The 18,646-nt window shown below is 40.0% G+C and overlaps 2 protein-coding genes across 2 annotated transcripts in view; both read right to left on the minus strand.

Moving 5' to 3' along the window:
• Positions 1-1,288: 1,288 nt before the first annotated feature.
• asf1bb (anti-silencing function 1Bb histone chaperone) lies at positions 1,289-6,187 on the minus strand. Its single transcript, XM_070827593.1, has 4 exons — positions 5,897-6,187; positions 4,653-4,768; positions 4,266-4,442; positions 1,289-2,419 (listed from the first exon to the last, which is right to left on the minus strand). The coding sequence occupies exons 1-4, from the start codon at positions 6,003-6,005 to the stop codon at positions 2,222-2,224; spliced, it is 600 nt and encodes a 199-aa protein (XP_070683694.1). The 5' UTR covers positions 6,006-6,187; the 3' UTR covers positions 1,289-2,221.
• A 2,657-nt stretch (positions 6,188-8,844) lies between these two features.
• Positions 8,845-18,646, minus strand: part of LOC139198637 (complement C3-like) — a 29,168-nt gene continuing 19,366 nt past the window's right edge. The window contains exons 24-42 of the mRNA XM_070827544.1: positions 17,877-18,077; positions 17,677-17,752; positions 17,383-17,542; positions 17,190-17,285; positions 16,065-16,215; positions 15,739-15,824; positions 15,065-15,145; positions 14,798-14,953; positions 13,643-13,705; positions 12,681-12,762; positions 12,511-12,559; positions 12,126-12,216; positions 11,622-11,711; positions 11,367-11,469; positions 10,881-10,970; positions 10,097-10,180; positions 9,888-9,971; positions 9,372-9,507; positions 8,845-8,986 (exon numbers count right to left, since the gene is read on the minus strand). Of these exons, the coding sequence (XP_070683645.1) occupies positions 8,845-8,986; positions 9,372-9,507; positions 9,888-9,971; positions 10,097-10,180; positions 10,881-10,970; positions 11,367-11,469; positions 11,622-11,711; positions 12,126-12,216; positions 12,511-12,559; positions 12,681-12,762; positions 13,643-13,705; positions 14,798-14,953; positions 15,065-15,145; positions 15,739-15,824; positions 16,065-16,215; positions 17,190-17,285; positions 17,383-17,542; positions 17,677-17,752; positions 17,877-18,077 (2,021 nt within the window). The remainder of the gene's footprint in view (positions 8,987-9,371; positions 9,508-9,887; positions 9,972-10,096; positions 10,181-10,880; positions 10,971-11,366; positions 11,470-11,621; positions 11,712-12,125; positions 12,217-12,510; positions 12,560-12,680; positions 12,763-13,642; positions 13,706-14,797; positions 14,954-15,064; positions 15,146-15,738; positions 15,825-16,064; positions 16,216-17,189; positions 17,286-17,382; positions 17,543-17,676; positions 17,753-17,876; positions 18,078-18,646) is intronic.

The raw sequence follows: 18,646 nt of genomic DNA on the forward strand, positions 1-18,646 counted from the left end.
TTATCTGGTGCGAGATGAATCACGGGAAATAAGATCTTTTTTTTTTTTTTTTTTTTTTTTTTTACAATCGGTGCTGGATGAAAACACGCAGAGCCACAAACTGTCTGCGCACCAACGGCCTTTACAATCCGCAGCCCCCACCAGGTGTACCTACGGGGCGAGTGCAGCAGATGCCCAAGAGCCCCTTATTACCAGGATCCTCAAAATGCGCGTTTTCACGTGGATTTGCATCTGAATATCTAATTTCAATAATAATTTGAGCGTGTGTTGGTGAATTTAGAAAGGCCCATGAGCACACACCCAAGTTATAAATAGGAGATCCCTACAGCTGCCATCATAGCAGGGCTCTGCAGCCATTTAGGTTATTATGTAAAGGGGCTACCAGACTACTACAGCTGTGTGTGTTACTCATTTAGGCCCACATTTATCTGCTATTTAATTATCATCACAGCTTCTCTGACGTAGATGGTGTGACCCAGGCTCTGAGTCACCGTCAGGGCAATAGTGCCATTTTTCTGGCACATTTGGATATCAAAACAAGTCCTAGGCTGCAACTCACTTCATGATTAATTGTAGTCTGTAAAATGAGAGGAAATAGTAAACAAAATGCCCACCACAATTTCCTGACAGATTAAAACCAAAACATATTCACAGTTTACTGATAAGAGAGAAGACGCCTTAAAAATGACGTAATTGGTTATCACAGGTATTTGAGTAATTTGCTGTCATTCCACTGAAACACTACTACAGGCAGTTATTAGAGGGCAGACTAGGCAATGCCGCATATGGATTCTGATGCCGAATATTAATATGCACTGCTTGGCTTGACATGCCACACACACACACACACACACACACACTCTTCTGCTTTCACCACCGAGTCTTTCTGAACAGTGAAGACATGCGAGAGACAGACAGAGGTACCAGATGGATGGACGGAGGAGCCTTCAACAACGAGGAGATAAAATGGGTGAGAGCAGACAGTCCCCCCTCCCTTTTGTGCAGCAGTTGCCTAGCAACATGAGGCTAGAGTGAAAATGGCGGAGTGATGCTGCTGCATTTTATGAATGAAATTGGAAAAAGAAAAATGAGCCAGAGTGGGGAGGGGAAAGAGTGGGCCGATGCGCAACACACACACACACACACACACACACACACACACACACACACACACACACACACACACACACACACTGCTGCTGCTGCTGCTGCTGCTGCCTCCTCACTAGTCAAGGTGGAAAGCAGCTGTGTAAGTAAGATGTGGTGATAACCAGAGAGCATCGCAGGCTTCACAAAACAAACTTTATTAACCCCCGTTGTAGTTGTTACAAATACTGACAGAGAATATATAGTAAGTACAAAAAGAAAACATGTCCTCTCATTTTGAAGACAAAATAAGCACTGGGAAGAACATTATGTACAGCGAGCTTGAACAACTTGACAGCAATATGGCATCAATGTCTCCTCCTTCGTCTTGTTAAAGAACCTGTTTTGTGCATAATTATGGACATCTTATGTAACATTTCACAGAGCATTATCTGAACTGGGGGCCCATTTGAAGAGGCAGGTTTGCCGAGTTATCTACAGTTACATTTTTTTGGAAGGTTGTATTCTGTAACAGAAAGTAAAGCTACGTTTTGTAACAGGCCCCTGAACATGGCCCATATTTCAAACCCAAGATTTGGTTCCATGGGCACTGCAGATGAGACATGCCTTCAGAACAATGTAATACTTTATTATCATCAACAGGTAGTGCTGTACTGGGTGGTGTTGTGACATTCAGAGCACCACCCATAGCTGTGCTCAATGGGACAAAATGAGGAGCACAGTGTGGGTACCAAACAGGTCCCTGTGTGAGTATGACTTCTAAGACTTAGGGCTGTGAGGATATGGCAGGCCTGCCTTCAGATTGCCCCATCCTCATGACTCAAACTTTCTGATTCAGCTTCAACATTATCCAAGGCAGAGATACTGGAAAATAAGGCAATGTTGGTTGTGTTGATCTGTGTGTGTATTTGAAGGGAGAGTGAACAAGAAAGAAGTCTGCAACCAGTCTAGATCCATCCCATTTGTGTATGCTGTATAAAAATAAAGTCCCTGCTCCTGGTTAATGTCCATGTGTTGATACACCTACGGCCTCCTTGTGCAAATGAGTCTTTGTGAAGTGGGTGAGTGTACAGGTAAGAAGAGCTCCTTGTCCATTATGTTAATCTGATGATTCTTACATGCAGTCCATGGAGTTGTCTGGCATCAGTCCAAGAGGAGGCATCTTTCCTGGTATACAGGACGGAGGGAGCATGCCGCCGATGTTTGGAGACGGGTCAACGTTCTCGCTGTCCTCCATCTTGTCTGCCGAGCCCTCCCAGTTGATATGGAAGCGGGTGACACGGGGGTTCGAGGCCAAAATATTCCTCTGGAGCTGAGAGAATGAAAGCAACGTCACTGAAACATGATACTGGAGTTTTTATGTCTATACTATAAGATAAATGAGTCTCTACCTTATCATTTCAACAAGATTAAAAAAAAAACATATCTTGATAGCATTAAATAAAAACTAAGCTCCCATGCAGTTTTGACTATGCATTCTGTGGATAATAAAGTGTGTTGTTGTTGAATGCCAACAAAACTGAAGCCATTTTTATCTTTGTTAAAAGTGGCATGCTGCTAAAGCTTTGCTCAGAGGATGAATAGAAAACCTCAGTGGCGTGTTTCAGCTTTTCAAACTATTTGATTGAGACTTGGGAAACAGAGACTTGCGTATGAAGGTGGTGGAACCGTCTGTTATCACACTTTATCAAGCAACTTGTCCTTCATTGAGTGTTATAAGGCTGCAAGTGGTGAATATATTGTTCCGGTTAAACCATTATCTGTCAAATCTTTTAAATGTCAGAAAATGATTGACTCCAACTTCCTGATTTGTGATGTTATTGTAACAGTGAAAGCAAATTATGGTGATATATAAAAAGGCTATGTTGTATTTGTCCTGCATTCACCAATTTCAAAATCTCACCGGTTCCATATGAATGACCTATTTTGGATTCAAAACAGTGATTTTTGCCAAAATGTGACTAATAATAATAATAATAATGATAATAAATACAATAAAAAACATTTATAGAGCGCTTTTCTAGGAACTCAAAGGCACTTCACACAATGACAACGATAATAACACATTAAAAACAGTTCTGAAGAGGTGAGTTTTGATAAGTTTTTTGAACATGGAGGGTTCGGTGCAGTCTCTAATGTGTTTAGGGAGTTCCAGAGGGTGAGGGCAGCAATGGAAAAGGTTCCGTCACCCCAAGTCCAGTGTTTTTTGCACCCCTGTGGCATCTGGTGGTGAGAAAGCAACTCCTGAATACCCCTCGCCTCACCCCTCCCTCTCCGAGCATGTAGGATTCACACTCCAGTGCTTTTTCTTTTCTTAAATAAAATGCGTGATCCTCCGTTTGTCACAACACAAAATGGTATTCCTCTTCTTTCTTCTTTGTCTTTGAACTAGTGTATTTGCGCCACCAAATTCAAGTTGCCACTTCAGTGTAAAAATACTCTTGTTGTCTGCCCTGGGCCATTCCAGAAGCACGTCAATGCAACATGGCGGACTCTGAAAGAGGACCTGCTCCCTATTTAGATATAGAGGGCTCATTTTTAACAAAAACATGACTTGATAATAATGGATTCTTCATTCCATTTTTGCTAATAGAGCCCCCCTGATTTAATTAATTGATTATAAACATTGTCAATCAATTAATTGACAAATGATCTCAGCCCTAGAACAGTAACCTAATGCAATAAGGTCTCAGTTCTATTATTTAAACTTGTAAAAAAAAAAAAAAAAAAAAAAAAAAAAATCACTTTAACAACAAAACAAACTTTAAATTCTAGTGATAGATTCCAATGTTGAAATTATAACATTTTCCTACACCGTACCTGAACTGACACATACTATATAATAAAAAAATTAAAAAAAACTACAAAAAAGGGGAAAAAAAGAACTATATATTAACTCTATAAACAGCTCATGTTGTACTTCTTTCTTGGTGCTACTGTTGCCTGTAACTAAAATATCAGAGCACCAGAGGGAAGTAGACACCAGTGCATATTTCAATAGACCCTTTTCACAAGCATGGCCCATGTACTGTAGCATATGTTTAAGCTTTCAGCAGGTCAAGTGTTATTGGCATTAAAAGATAGAGATTCAGTCTAGTAAGTACAGATCGTTGTGACAGTCAATGGCTGTCATCTCTGAGTGCACTTGTGTGTGTTACCTGCATGTAGTCTGGTTTGAGAGGTGGGTTTTCCCGTAGTTCAGGGTCTGTGTATTCATTGTTGACATAGTAACCAATACGGATGAACTCCTGTCCACGGTAGGTGCAGGTTATGAGGGCTACAGTCACTCCTACAGCGTCACTCTCTGGAATCAGCCCTGTGTTAGGAGCATCGGCCTAAGGAGGACAGACAGGAACACAAGGAGGAAGAAATCAGATCAAAGTAAACCATGGCAATCATTCTTTTAATGGAGTACCAAGCAAAAACACCCAGGGAAATTAAACAGATTTACCTACACTCCTCTATTTTTAGTCCTAGTATTCCATAGGTTATGTGTTCTAGCTTAGACAGGATGAGAGGAAACAGCTTAACCACAGCCAACTTACCTGAAACACAAACATGTGTCTGCCAGCCGGTACTGGGCCAACTAGAACAGAGTCCAGCACCTGGTCGTATTCCTCGCTCTCAGCTGAACCCACATAGATGATCTTCCACTCCAGATCTGACATGCCACACACACACACACACACACACACACACACACACACACGCACGCGCACACACACACACACACACACACACGAGACTTACACTGAGGTATACTGACGAATGGCTGTTAGCTCCATAGTTCAGTTCTTTTAGCTCAGATTTAGACATATCTGCTACTGAGCCTTCTGCCATCACCACCACAATACAAATAAGTTTAAGAAATAAGATAGGAGCATTTTGGGGTGCTAGCTGTTTGGTAGTACGGAGTCACTCCCATAATATTTGAAGGTGATATTGATATCCTGTATTTTCTCACCAAATTTTTAAGAGGCTTCCTTAAAATTTAAGCACAACTCAGCTTGTTAGAATTGGACAACTGAAATGTAAGAAATGCAACATGGTTTAATACTTAGTTAGTTTGTAGGCAATTTGTCTGTCATATGTCACATCACATAATAAAGCTGATCGTAAAATCAGTTATAAATCTGATTGCGATTGCTTCACGTGACTTGATATTGAGCGCATGCACTGTTTTGTCCCTGCTTCTCTATACACAATAGCTTAATGTGACGTCTTCACCCACCAGTGCAAACTAAACCGTGTTGTTTTCACCCCAGAAAATGCTACACAACAATCAGATTAGTTACACAGGCTGGTGGCACTTAATGTTTCCACAGTAGTCAGCTGCACAGGTAATGTCCCCGCAGGTAAACTGACCGTATGCATTCCCAGTACACATGCGACAATACTTCCCTGTTGTCTCCCCCCGCGGTTCGCGGCAACTCGTTGAGCTTGTCCGTTACTACAGTAACGTTACGCGATCAACCAATCAGCTCCTCGGAAAAAAACTCCGAGTCACGTGCCCGAACCAATCACTGCAGGCAGGAGGCGGGACTCTGAGCACGAACGCGCCAGCGCCAATTTTTAATTACTTGTCAGATGAGCTATCACTAACCAGCCACAACATCTACTAATATTGGTGTACCTTTGCACAAAATGGCGTATTTATCGATCGCACACGGTGCTCGCCATCTATATAAGTTACAAGTGACACCTTGAGCAAGATAAGCCCAGAGGGGTAGCTGGTGTTGAATAGCTAAACTGATGAACAATACACACGTTAGCTGAAAACAATACCCACCTTCCGGCAAATCCTCCATGCACTCAAACGTTATTTCAAACTGAAACGGGTTTCCAAACGGGCTCGGGTTGTCCAGCACAGCCACATTTAACACTTGTACCTTGGCCATAGCGGTGTCTTCTGGCACCTCAGTCCGGAAAACTAACCAGCTTTTCTCTTACGTGATTCACAAAGTTTAACGAGCCACTCGGCACTTTATAATGTCGCGTTGTTTCCGTGTTGGTCCACACTGTCTGTCCTCAAAGATAAAGTGCGAGTCTTTTATCCTCCAGGAACAGCAACATTACCCAGCGGCTGGGCTAAAGGAACTGCGTCACTCAATACTTCTTCGCCGTTTTTAATTCTGGCAGACTACAACGGCACTGCGACAACTTGCTGCCCCCTGACGGTCATCTGTGAAACTGCAGGTCAAAATGTTCACGTAAAGTCATGTGCGTAAAGTCCAGAATAACGGAGGCAGGCCTTTGTTGTTTTAATATTGATTAACCTAGTAATATTTAAAGAGAAACTATCGTCAGCCTTGGCCTCAGCTTGAGTCCTTTCACCATTACATTGTCGTCACAGAGGTAAGCAGACGTTTACAAACCAGGTGATGTAGGAGAAACGCAGGAGGCTCTTATGGTATCCTCAAGGACTCTTCTAAACATTCTGTTTGCTGCAATATAGAAATGGTATAGTCAGAAGCTACCCTTTAACTCCAGTTTAATGGTAATACCTCAGAGGTGTAAACTGGGGCTCTGTGAGACTGATTTATTAATCATATATAAATATATAAATCAAATATAAGTCTCACAGAGCCTCAACTTGTGCCTCTGAGGTATGGTGGCAGTTCCAACAACAGATTTTAATGCACAGGGCTACAGGATTAGCTTCATCTATATAAATGCCACCAATAATGCCTCACACACCAAATTTTTCCTTTTTACTGCTCCATGCATTTTAGAATAATGTTTCGAGAAAAACAAGAATTCAAACTTGGTATCAGAGAAGGCTCTTGTATTACCTAAATTACAATAACATTTGCTAATGAGCACTGAAAGCAATGTGCAGCTGAGGCTGATGGAAACATCATTTGTTTTGTAGGTTTAGATATTTTGCTGCACTGAGAGCTTTGGCCTGCTGGTGGCATCAGCGGATCACCACAGTCAGCAGGATTCAGCGAAGTTCTGGGTTGAACAAGCGACATCACCACCTGTGGAACCACATCGCCAGCATAGCTGACAGTTTTTCCATATTGTATAGATCTTATATGAGACACAGACTGTACTATGAAGGAACACTTCATTTTTATCAACAGGATGAATTATTGTGACCTTTCCAAAACATGTAAAATACATATTGCAATCGCACGTGCAGTATAAAAACACAATGGTTATATTCTTAGATCAGAATAAGGAATATCAAGGAAAGGTAAAGATTTGGCATTTCAAATAGTTCACTTTTCAAAGTTGATAAAATGCTCACTTGACCTGACGCTTGACTTCCCCTGGCTTCCGTTGACTCTCTCTCTCTTTACATATTTATTATACACACACACACACACACACACGCACTATAGGTGCAATACTAAAATGCTACTGCTGTTGTATCCACTTTTCAGAAGCGGACGCCGTGGTAAACCCTCCAGCCCCAAGATAAATATTTCAATCAAATTTTCGAATCAAAGCTTCTGCACAGTTTTACAGAAATTGCTGTATTTCTCCCAGAAGTGGGCACCATTTTGTCGCCCTTTGGGCTGAGCGAAATGATTGGATGGTCTTACTACAGGCTTGTGACAGCCGAAGATTATCTTTGTAGTCATGATAGAAAACTTTGGTGGAGTCTTGAAACTCCACAAAGATGTTTTGTGGTGTTCCCACCTGCAACACATTGGGAGCCGAGTGTCGGGGAAAGAGAAAGAACCACATGCTGTTTAGGACATACTTCAAACTGAGGAACCCTGACAAATGCATTTACTGATTTGCTGTTATTATGTGTCGAAGTTGTGCTCCACCCAATTAGTCAAAAAACGCACTCATTCAAATGAGGATTGTGTGATCCAGCATGGATTACACACATAATGAGTATCTTTACTAGGATCTATTGGATGCACATTGGATGAATATTGGATCAACAAAACATTTCACCATTGTTCTGAACTCTGTTTGCTGTGTCTGGTGTGACACATCACTGTGCAAACTCAAAACAAGATTTACGGGAATTCACTGGCATCATTTGCAAGACCACAGTTGCCTAATTTATCAAACAAAACCTGCAAACTGGACGGAAGTTTTGTAAGACAAAGGTGAAATGAGTTAAATTAATATTACATCCTTCACTCCTTGGTCTGTATCAATAACTTTATTGCTTGCTAAATTCATCAATAAGTGTGTCGCTGTGAATCGAACTGTGTTGATTTTGCATCCACTGAAATTGTATTTCACTGCAATGATATGCAAATCTGCAAACACAATCACCATATATGTCATCAATCAGTCAATCAATCTTTATTCTTATTACGCCAATTCACAACAGCGTTATCTCAAGACCCTTTACATAAAGAGCAGGTCTAGACCAAACTCTTTTAATTAAGAGAGAGAGAGACCAAACGATTCAGGAATTCAAAATTAAGGATTCAAGAATTCCCACATGAGCAAACATATGTCTGGATACATTTCCAAGACTGTAAGAATGAAGTTGAAACAATGTTTTGTTGTATGTTTAGTTGCACCACACCATTCATTTGACATGGACACCAGTGATACAATTCGGTCAATATTATTGCTTATTAGTGTGTTGGATCCAGATCTGCTCCAGAATTTAATGTGATGAATGTGATGTTGATTTAACAATCAATAGGATGAGTCATTGTGACCTTTCCAAAACTCGTATCTCAAAGCACTCAAAGGTTGAAATGAGAGTAATGCAAAAATAAAGCAATCCAACAAATGTGTTTCTTTCAGTTTTCACTACTGCTGACAGCCAAAGACTTCCTGCTGCAGGACCATCTGCTGCAAACCCAAACAGGTAGATCTGTGCTCCTCAGTCTGACACTCTGCTTCAGTGGGCCAGTACTCGATCCAGGTTCCTTCACCAAGGAAATACTGAAAACTGAGGAGAGCCAAGTGACAAATACATTGGTTCTTCATGTTGCCTGCTATTTGTATATTTACATTTCATAGATAGTACAAATGTATCTTCCTGCCTCACAAAACATTTTTGCATCTACAGCTCTATTTTTGTGTTATGCTGTGACCAGTGCAAGCAGCGTAATGCCTTCCTTCTTACCATGACTTACCATGTAGGAATACTAGTAATCTGCTCAATTACAATATATGCAATAAAAGAAAGCAGGGAAACGGTAAAAATGCTTAAATTGTGATGAGCGGTATTATCAGTTGTAGAGTATGAACACACATTTGCATACATGCACACACACACACACACACACACACACACACACACACACACACACATACACACACAATAAACTCACAATTCATCTTTGTGAATATCTTTGGACGTGCCCATGATAAGGTAGGTTTTGTCTGTCCTCAGATCTAAAGTGGATCTGCAGTGCGGGTGACCGAAGAACGTGCGTAGTTTACCCTCAAGACCCAGATCAGTATTCCCTGCAATTTAAATATATAGTAGAAGATGAGAATACAGCACAAGAAAACACCACTGACTGCCTAAAAGCACGTTTCATAGAGAACTTTTCTGCCTGTCTGGAAACATAATCTGGGAGACTGTTATGTCACTTTTTAAGGAACAAACGTCCACCATCCATGCCGACTTCCTCTATCCCCTGTTGACATGCATCTTACTGAAATTATAACAACTACAGGTTTATAAATTATCTACACCGCGTACCCTTAAGGGTCATGGAGCCAATCCCAGCTGACTGAAATGAATGAATGAATGAATGAATGAATGCTGTATTATGTCTAAATGACTGGATTTTTCTGTGTGCCCAGAAGCACTAAAGGAGAAAGAGGAGGTTAATACCTACCTTCTCTAGTGACGGCCATTATCCGTGCTGTCCACATGTCAGTGGCCAAGCCTTCTGTAAAATTTTCCATTCTTACTTTGTACACTAAAAGAGGACAAATTGCAGATTGTTATATCACTTGCTTGCTCTCTCTCTCTCTCTCTCTCTCTCTCTCACACAAACACACACACACACACATTCACAAGCCACTGACTTACAAACACTCTTACCAAAATCTATATTGCGGGTGTCACATGCCTTCAGAATGCGGTCATCATTGCTGATTTTGTCCTTTTTCTGCATACTACAGTCCTCTGGAAATACACAGTGGGCACAAACTAAATACACAACTTACGACTCAAATGAATGAGCACATGGGCATGTTTTGGGCATATGTGAGTGTAGCTCTAGTTATAACCTGTGTATTGAGCTACTCTGTCTTTTGTTCATAGTTTTTATAAAGCATCAGACCAATCAACCGCTTCTGGCCAGACAGCAGCACCTGATCCAAATAAACAATACCCTTTGTTGAAAATCACGCATTTACTTATTCATTATCCTATGTATAATAGATGCCAGATGGTTTTCTCTTTAGTTGGCAGTAAAGAGTCACTAATAATCATAATTGTACATCATCAGTGACGGTGGCATGTTGGACACATTTTTGCATCTGTCAATCATGATGCATTGCACTGTGAGATTGTTAACAGTAACTAGTGTGCATGCCATGGAGACGATGGAGGGTAAATATAGTGCACAATACAGTAGGCATGTCCCAGTGCCTACACTTGCCTTACGGTGCTTAGAACGTTTTGAGCACACAAACCTCCTGTTCATCATGTGTGCCATTATTTTGTACTATACCTCAAACGTAGCTACGTCAGAACCAATGTATTTTAAATGAACAAAAAATGGAGGGAAGCATCCTCAAAGCAACATGTTGGTGTTCCTTTTCACGGAATTCTCCCCCAAGACTTTCAAATTTAACAAATTCATGCTTAGACAGTTGTTTACCTTCAGCACATGTGCATTCATCATTTTTACAGAACTTCAGTAGCTCTCCATTCCTCCTCTGTGTGTGGTAGAATTTCATACAAGGTGTCTCTGCAACAGGATATCTTGTGTTGACTGATCATATTGGTCTTAGCACATCAGCAAATGTAAATTAAATATCTTAAAAATGTACCATACATGTATCCTTATATTCTCTGTCACATGCACTATTTCTAGCAATGAATACAAGCTGCATTAACTGAACATGCTTGAGGACATTGACTATTATCGCCTTGATGAACAATGACCTATTTACACACATGAATATGCGACTGGTGGGAGATCAGAAAATGTTCTTATGAATCCCTTTCGGAACAGTTCTTTGAGTTATTTCAAAAGGCACTGACAAACAAACAAAAACGTTTTTCTTAATTTTGTTTTTTGCTATTTCATTGTTGATACATTTGTCTGAGGTCGCATATGTTTCTTAATGTCTCTGATACTCACGGTCATAGTATTCATAGACGGACACAGCAGCTGGTTGTAAGACTCCCACTTTCAGTATCTGATGGATCCTAAAATTGATCTCCTGTGGTCTTGTATGAGAAACCTGCATGAGAGAGAAACTGTTTATTTGCTGTAAAATGCACATACACAATAGCAGACCTTACTGCCGACAGGCTTCATGGGGACTTTTTCTTTGGTAGAATGTAGTTCCAATGAAAGCTTTTGAGAAATCTAGACAGAGGGAAGAAATCCTACCTTGTCCAGGTAAATGATGAGTGAGGCTCTTTCTGACAGAACTGTGTTCATTTCATATTTTGCAATTACGTAGTCAGGTCCTTTGGCCAACTACACACACAAAAACACGCAGTTACAGTTTCACTTACCTACACAGCATTTTACCTGTCAAACTAACTTTCCCTTTCATTACAGATCCAGTCTTTTCCTGCCATTCCCATCACCTAATCATCTCTACGTACTCTCTCTCCTGCTCCCCATTGCTCTGATCAGACTATAGCAGTATTTATACGCAGGTCTATTTCTACTCTGTTTTTGCTGTTCTTGCCTGCCTGACCCACAGTTTGATGATTCTCTGCCTGATTCATTTGTCTGATCCGACTGTCTACCTGGTTTTGACTTTCTTTTTACACAAAGTAAACTTTTGTCTTACTTTCCTGTTCATTTGGGTTTGAATTTGGCTTTATTCTAAGCACCATGTTTGTATTTATGTGTGCATATAGGTTCTTGTATATAAGTTCTTACTTGGTCCAGGTCTTTTGTGTTAACGATGAAGCCAGTTAACAAGCCAATATCCAAAACGGACATCGTTGCATCGCGCTCCTGGTCCATAAACCTGTATAGAAGATGGATAGAATAATGAAAATAATCACATATGAAAGAAGGCACCATTGATGTGGTTATTTTGGTTGAGTTAAGTTAATGATAAATCAATTGAATCAACTAATTTGCTGTCAGTTTTCCCATTTCGCATTTCCCATTAGTGTTGCCCCGAGGTAGACCTAATGTAAATGTAATTCTATTATAACTGTTGCTAATTTCTGGTAATTAATGACTTCTAAGACCTCTACAACTGAGTAAATCCATGTTACTGCTGTACTTGTCAGAATGATTTCCTCACTGTACTTACAAAACCTCTATTTTGAGCTTGTATATCTTCTCATCCTCATCCATTTTCTCTGCCGGAGTAAAACATTTGATAAGCATTTAGTTTATTCGTTTTTTTAAAATAAAAACAGACAAACACTGGCACAAAAATAGCAACAGCACGACAGAAAGAGACAGAGCACATCAAATTACCTGGTGAGAGCTGCACAGTCAAGTTAAATTTGTGACAGTCATTCTCCTTTTCTTTAGGCATAGCGTAATGCAGCGACACCATCTGTCACATAGATAAAAGTGCATCTTTGAGCAGTGAGGAACTGTCAGGGCCTCAAACAGGGCCAAAGAAAGGCAAAATCAAATTTTGTAAAATAAAAATTACTTCTCGATTGCTCAAAATGTATTTATTTTCTCAATCATTTAACATTAAATCAAAATGTTGTGTAAATTAAAATGTAAATCCCACCTTTGGATCCTCTATTAACTAGATCTGAAATCCTGTTCAACCAACTATTGAATGGCAACTGCAAACCTACTGTAGGTTGACTGGATATAGCATGTGTTAATCTCATATCTTTGTCCATTTTGACTCAGATGAAGAAACAGTAGAGCTGAAACGTTGGTAGGTTGGTTGACATTTTTGCCCTCAGAAGTTCACTGTCCTCGTTCTGAGACCTCAGAATCTAACCTCAGTGAGTCACAAGGTAAAACAATGTTTGGTTGTGACTGTTATGGTACTCTGTACGAAGGCTGTAAATGTGCATGGATGTGTTTTTGTGCAGAATACATAATTACAACCAAACCAATCCAGTGACAATTGGCAGACAATGTGTTGCCATTAGCCCAGTTATACACAATACAGCATTCTGTATTCTGGAGTTAGATTTGAAGGGAGAGTTAGCAGCATACATCAATGTTTTGTTGACAGATGATTTTGTCATTTCTATGTATGGTGGCTTTAGCATTGCAAAATGCAAACTAATGCACATGTCGATTCATCTGCATTTTCTTACATTTACAAATACAAGTCTGTGAAAATAAAAGAGAAGCTATTATGTTAACATTTCTAAAGCATTCCCACATAACATTACGAAACTTGTCCTTGACCTCATCTTGGATTCAAATAGGTTACAACAATGGTAATAAAATATTTTACTTACTTTCAGTGTTGCTTCTCCTTTTCCTGTCGCGATCACTCTTACATCCTTATTTATACTGTTGAACTGTTGAGTTTTGAAATATGCACATGTGTAAATAAACACATACAAACGTAAAGCAATTAGTGGGAATCATCAATAGTATTACAAGAATAGAAGCTATCTAGCTATCTATCCAGCAGCTAAAAGAAGATACCTACCAAGCACCAAGATGCAGACAAACAAAGGTAATGACTAGTTTGTGAACAATATTGATCGTTAGAAAGCTCTGGTATTTCCTCTCAGGAGCCACTGAACACCAAACTAGAACTGTTCCTCTGTCTCTGCTGTTGTTTTGTGAACTTAAAGCCTGAGCTGCACTGATTTTGTGAGAGCAGCCGGTAGGTTACCGGCTGGTTGTGCTGTGATTAAAGATGGACCAGAAACAATGTGCTATAATAACTACTCATCATTATAAGGACACTGAAACAAAAAAACAAACAAAAACAAATCGACTCTGCGATTACAGCCATCAGGTTTGTTACGAAAACGTAGTTTGAGTTGCTGTAGTGATCCAACCACTAGTAGCGACACTGGCTTTGTAGCCCATACTGAAGAAATATGCAAAAATCTAAAGTTCTGAAAATTAAATTATGCCCATTTAATTCAATTGTAACCATGCATCCAGCAACACCTGGTTGCTTGTCAGCATTTCAGTAAATAGGAATCCAATAAAATTACAACTCTCTGCATGCACAGTGGATTCTCCCATTTATGCCTCCTAATTATGTCTACTTATAATAATGTAAATACAACCCAGTGGTAATACACTGGTAAGTTTACATTGTGTTCCTGCTTTTCCCGTAAATTCACATAAATTCCCACAAATTCTGGTTAATTCCTAAAGTTTTCACCTTAAATATTCCCAGAATTTTGCAACCCTAATCACAAGAGATGATAAGACATCATAAAAACACAGAAGGAGTGTGCTTGTGTGAGCAGTCTCTGGAGTCTCAGATGCCCCCGTTGAGAGCTCTGCAGTGCCAAACAATGTGCTGTGCAAAGTGAAGCAAAGTGTGTAAAAGAGAGCTGTAATCGGGTCAATATGGCCAGACAAATGATTAATGGAGCATTAATGAGGCACTCTGTGTGTGTGTGTGTGTGTGTGTGTGTTCTCACTCTAGATATTCTCGTGGCATAGTAGTTTCCCATGTTGATTCTGAACTTGTCAGGTCTTGACCTGTCTGGCAAGAAGATGGACACATCCAGATCATACTCTGGTTCTTTAACACTGGTCCAGTACTCAGCCACAGCCTGGTACACCATTATAGTAGCCTGGAAGGGGTGACATAATAAATGGCTTGATTCCATCTATCTTAAGAAAAAAGGAGTAAACTCATATTAAAAAGCTTTGCCACAGACACATATTGTAAATGTATGTGTTACCTGAATTTCGCCTAAGCCTCTGTCTACCTGCAGCTGTTGTTGGTTGAGCCATCTAGCAATAGGTCCGGCTGCATCAGTGGCCTTTATTAACAGAGGACGAGAAAAGGTTAAAATCTCTGAAGTTGACAGTTTATTAGCTTTTTGAAATTATTTGTGTGAATGTAGAAGTCCTTATTCATTTCCAATTTTCATTCTTTCAGAACGAGAAGCTTGAAAAACTACAGTAAAAAAATCTTTTTATCATAGTTTAAAGAGTCTGTAGTGTGTTTCTCCAATGACTGAAAAATCTAAACAACTATGAAATTAATCTCTGTGAAATTTTGTAAAGACAGTCATTAAGAAAATTAAGGCACCTGACTTTACCTCTAGCACCAAAATGAGGTTGACATTTGTGGTTCAGAGTAAATTATCAGAATAATGGATTATAATTGCATTTGTTACAGATAAATGTCCCCAGGTACACCAGTCCTGAGTAGCTCAACGCACTGCAACTTAAGCAAATTAAGAAAACATCATCAATTTGACAATATGTGCAGGATTTAGAAAAAGCACGGTCCAAATACAGAAATGCGCTGCAAATTCATTATTCTATTATTAATGTAGTAACGTATTAATTCTCTGTTGGTGTGTGTTTTTTAGCATGATGAAACATGCATAAACTGGGACATGCTCACCTCAGCCTTGACCAGAGCAAGAAGAGCGTAAGCTGTGGCCTCCAGTGTGTAAAAATGTCCCTTGGCTACAGGCCAGTGTGACAAATCTTTGGAAGACAGACATAGTAAGAGACACACACACACACACACACATTTTTATTACTATACTGTAATTGTGATAAGCTTAATTTACTTTAAAGTCCTGAAAACCCGTGTGTTTATATGTGTTCATGTCTATCGCACTTTGTTGCACTCAGACACACACACACACACACACACACACACTCAAAGTAAACAAATAGTAGATTTTGTTTCTGATCATGTTTAGGAATGTTGTGTGAGGAAACCTGGGGAAGCAAACTTAAAGAGGATCTCCTGGTTCAGTTTGTTTTCATTGGCCAGGGCGTATGATGTCATTGCAACCGCAAATGGGTTGGTGAGGCTGGGCAGACGCTTCTCCAGGTAGGCCACTGCTTTGTCTACACTATCTGGCAGACTCTGGACAGAAGAAAAAGACAGCTAATGATGATATCCAGAGGCTTAGTAAGAGGCAGGCAGAGTGGCAGAGTTGAGATCCAGCTCTTGTGTTTGCAGCTGACTCTCTCATCTCTGACGTTACTGTCGTCTTTTGTAGCCATATTAGGGCACACGCCCACAGGAGGCGCAGACAAAGATTCTTTCTGGATTTGGTGTTGGTGAAAAGAGGGTAGCTGAAACTCAAGGGCAGGTAGGCACAAAAAGTTTAGGGATTATCCAGAGTAACAAGGACACTGTTTCTGGAAAGAGATATCATTGCTAAAATGCATCTTTTTAACACTGTGAGCACCATGAATGAAATTCCATTCACATCCAGTGATTCTGGTGGCAGAGGAATTCGTGGGACAGATATTCAAAAACTTTGACAAAGCAATTGATCAGAGCAATTTTAGAGATTAGATATTGAGCGTAAGTGTTTTTTTCCTCCTAAATTTAGTGTGAAATGACTCTTAAATGCAGAAAAGATAGACTTTCAGATTAGAACTTTAGGATCGCAAGCCAATGAAGTATTAAGGGCTTCATTTAGGTATCTTCAGAACACCTACAGGAGACTTAAGTGCTAATCAGCAGACACCTTGTTTATCTGTAGCCAGCCACACAAAGTAAGGAACAAAACTTTGGTGGTTGCAATCTCTAACATTTATTGTGATGAACAGGATTGATTAAATCTTTGCAAATTCTTGTGGCTGCAAGATCTCAAGTCAGCTCAACTCATTATTCAAATGCTATGCATTGCTTTAACCTGTTCAGTGGTGGCCAGTAGCTTAATTTGTAAGTGAGTCCTGTTTAACCCCTCTATCATACTCTTGTGATTCATTGTATCAGCAATACTGACTGGTGAGCCTTTTTCAAAAGCCAGAGACAGAAATCATTACATGATAAAATAAAGAGAAGAAGGTCAAAGAGAAAACATTGGATGGATGAGAGATACTCACATTAACAGTGGCAGCACATAGTGTGCGTGACTCCTGCATAGCAATGAGGCAGAAGGCCGTCATGGAGGCGTCTGAATCTGTGCCGCACACATCACCCTACACATACACATGCACATGAAAAGGTGTCTTTTACAATTGTCTTAGCTTACCACCGTGTTTAAGAAATGTGTGTTATTGAAGTCAGTGAACGCACAATCATTTCTCTATTAATAATCGTTCCAACTTCTCTAAACATGCCATCAGATTGCTGTGTGTTGAGAATCAGAAACTTGACGGCATCACAGATGTGGCTGCTTTGCACTGCAATCAGATTATGGGCCATGGCAAACACCTTGGCAACATAGGCTGTCAACCTTAGAGAGGAGAGATGGTATAGCAGTGGCACAGTTGTTTTCGGTTATTAATTTGTACATAAAATACATCAAACATTGTAACTATTAAAGGCGTTAAAGACATTTATGAATGAGATCATGTTTGGGTGCCTCACCAGGTGCTGCTTTGGTGGCTGGTCCATACTGAAAAAGACCCATCACTTTTGCGGAAGGCAAGTTCGTTCAGGTAGCCTGGACACACACAATGGACACAAGCTTTTATCTGACCGTCACTAAACTCTCTACTGGATCTTGTCTATTGGAGTCCTGTTAAACTGGACTTTTGGAATTTATGTAACTAACAAATGCAGCGTACCGGTCTTTATGTGTTGAATGGCTTCATTACGTTTCTCAAAGCCCACACTTTCCCACTGATTGGTTTTGTCCAAATACATGGTTGCAATGACAGGCTCGGTCATGTTGGCAATGTTCCCCTCTCCAGAGCCTGAGGGCTGTTTGATCAGAGCACCCAGAGAGCTCCCACTAATGGCGCTGTATGATAATATCTGCTCTCTTCCTGTGTGGACGCACAAAAAGGTCCCCACAAAGTAATCATTTACAATTAAGAAACAAAGACAACCTTGTCAACAATAACAGTTAACAATGCAAAATGAAATTTTACAGACACTCTATTTCATCATATTCCCAAATACATTATAAGCCCTATTACTATGAGGTTGTTTATGAATTTTGGTGCTCATTTTGCCATTGAATTGTACGTTTTTAAAATGCTCAGACCGCATCCTACTTTATATACTGTATTTGGCGGAGAACATGTAATATAAATTTTGCCTCACTTTCTTTTACAGTTTCTTCATCTACGACGGATTGAAATGTTAGTCAAAATATATTTTGTTTGTGAATAGGGCAAAGTCTATAAGGGGTTTGATTAATGAGTCTCATAATGTCCTTCACATGCCACTCAATGCAATCTTCAGGTTTACAGAAGCATCAGTACTGATTTTCTCTTTGGTAAGTGAGTTGCCCACAATTACTGATAGAATCCAGGTCCTTTCATTAAATTACTGCAGGAATCATACTGTTCTCTACATCTGCAGTGTCCATTAAGAGAAAGGTGACTGCATT

Source organism: Pempheris klunzingeri, chromosome 3, assembly GCF_042242105.1.
Source record: "Pempheris klunzingeri isolate RE-2024b chromosome 3, fPemKlu1.hap1, whole genome shotgun sequence".
In the NCBI taxonomy this organism is placed as follows: Eukaryota; Metazoa; Chordata; class Actinopteri; order Acropomatiformes; family Pempheridae; genus Pempheris; species Pempheris klunzingeri.

Excerpts from the sequence above, each read along its gene's own strand:
- asf1bb (XM_070827593.1), bottom strand. The coding sequence starts at position 6,005 with ATGGCCAAGGTACAAGTGTTAAATGTGGCTGTGCTGGACAACCCGAGC. Across the intron at positions 4,443-4,652 it reads GACACATGTTTGTGTTTCAG|GCCGATGCTCCTAACACAGG; the intron begins GTAAGTTGGCTG and ends TGTCCTCCTTAG. Across the intron at positions 2,420-4,265 it reads TCAAACCAGACTACATGCAG|CTCCAGAGGAATATTTTGGC; the intron begins GTAACACACACA and ends TCATTCTCTCAG.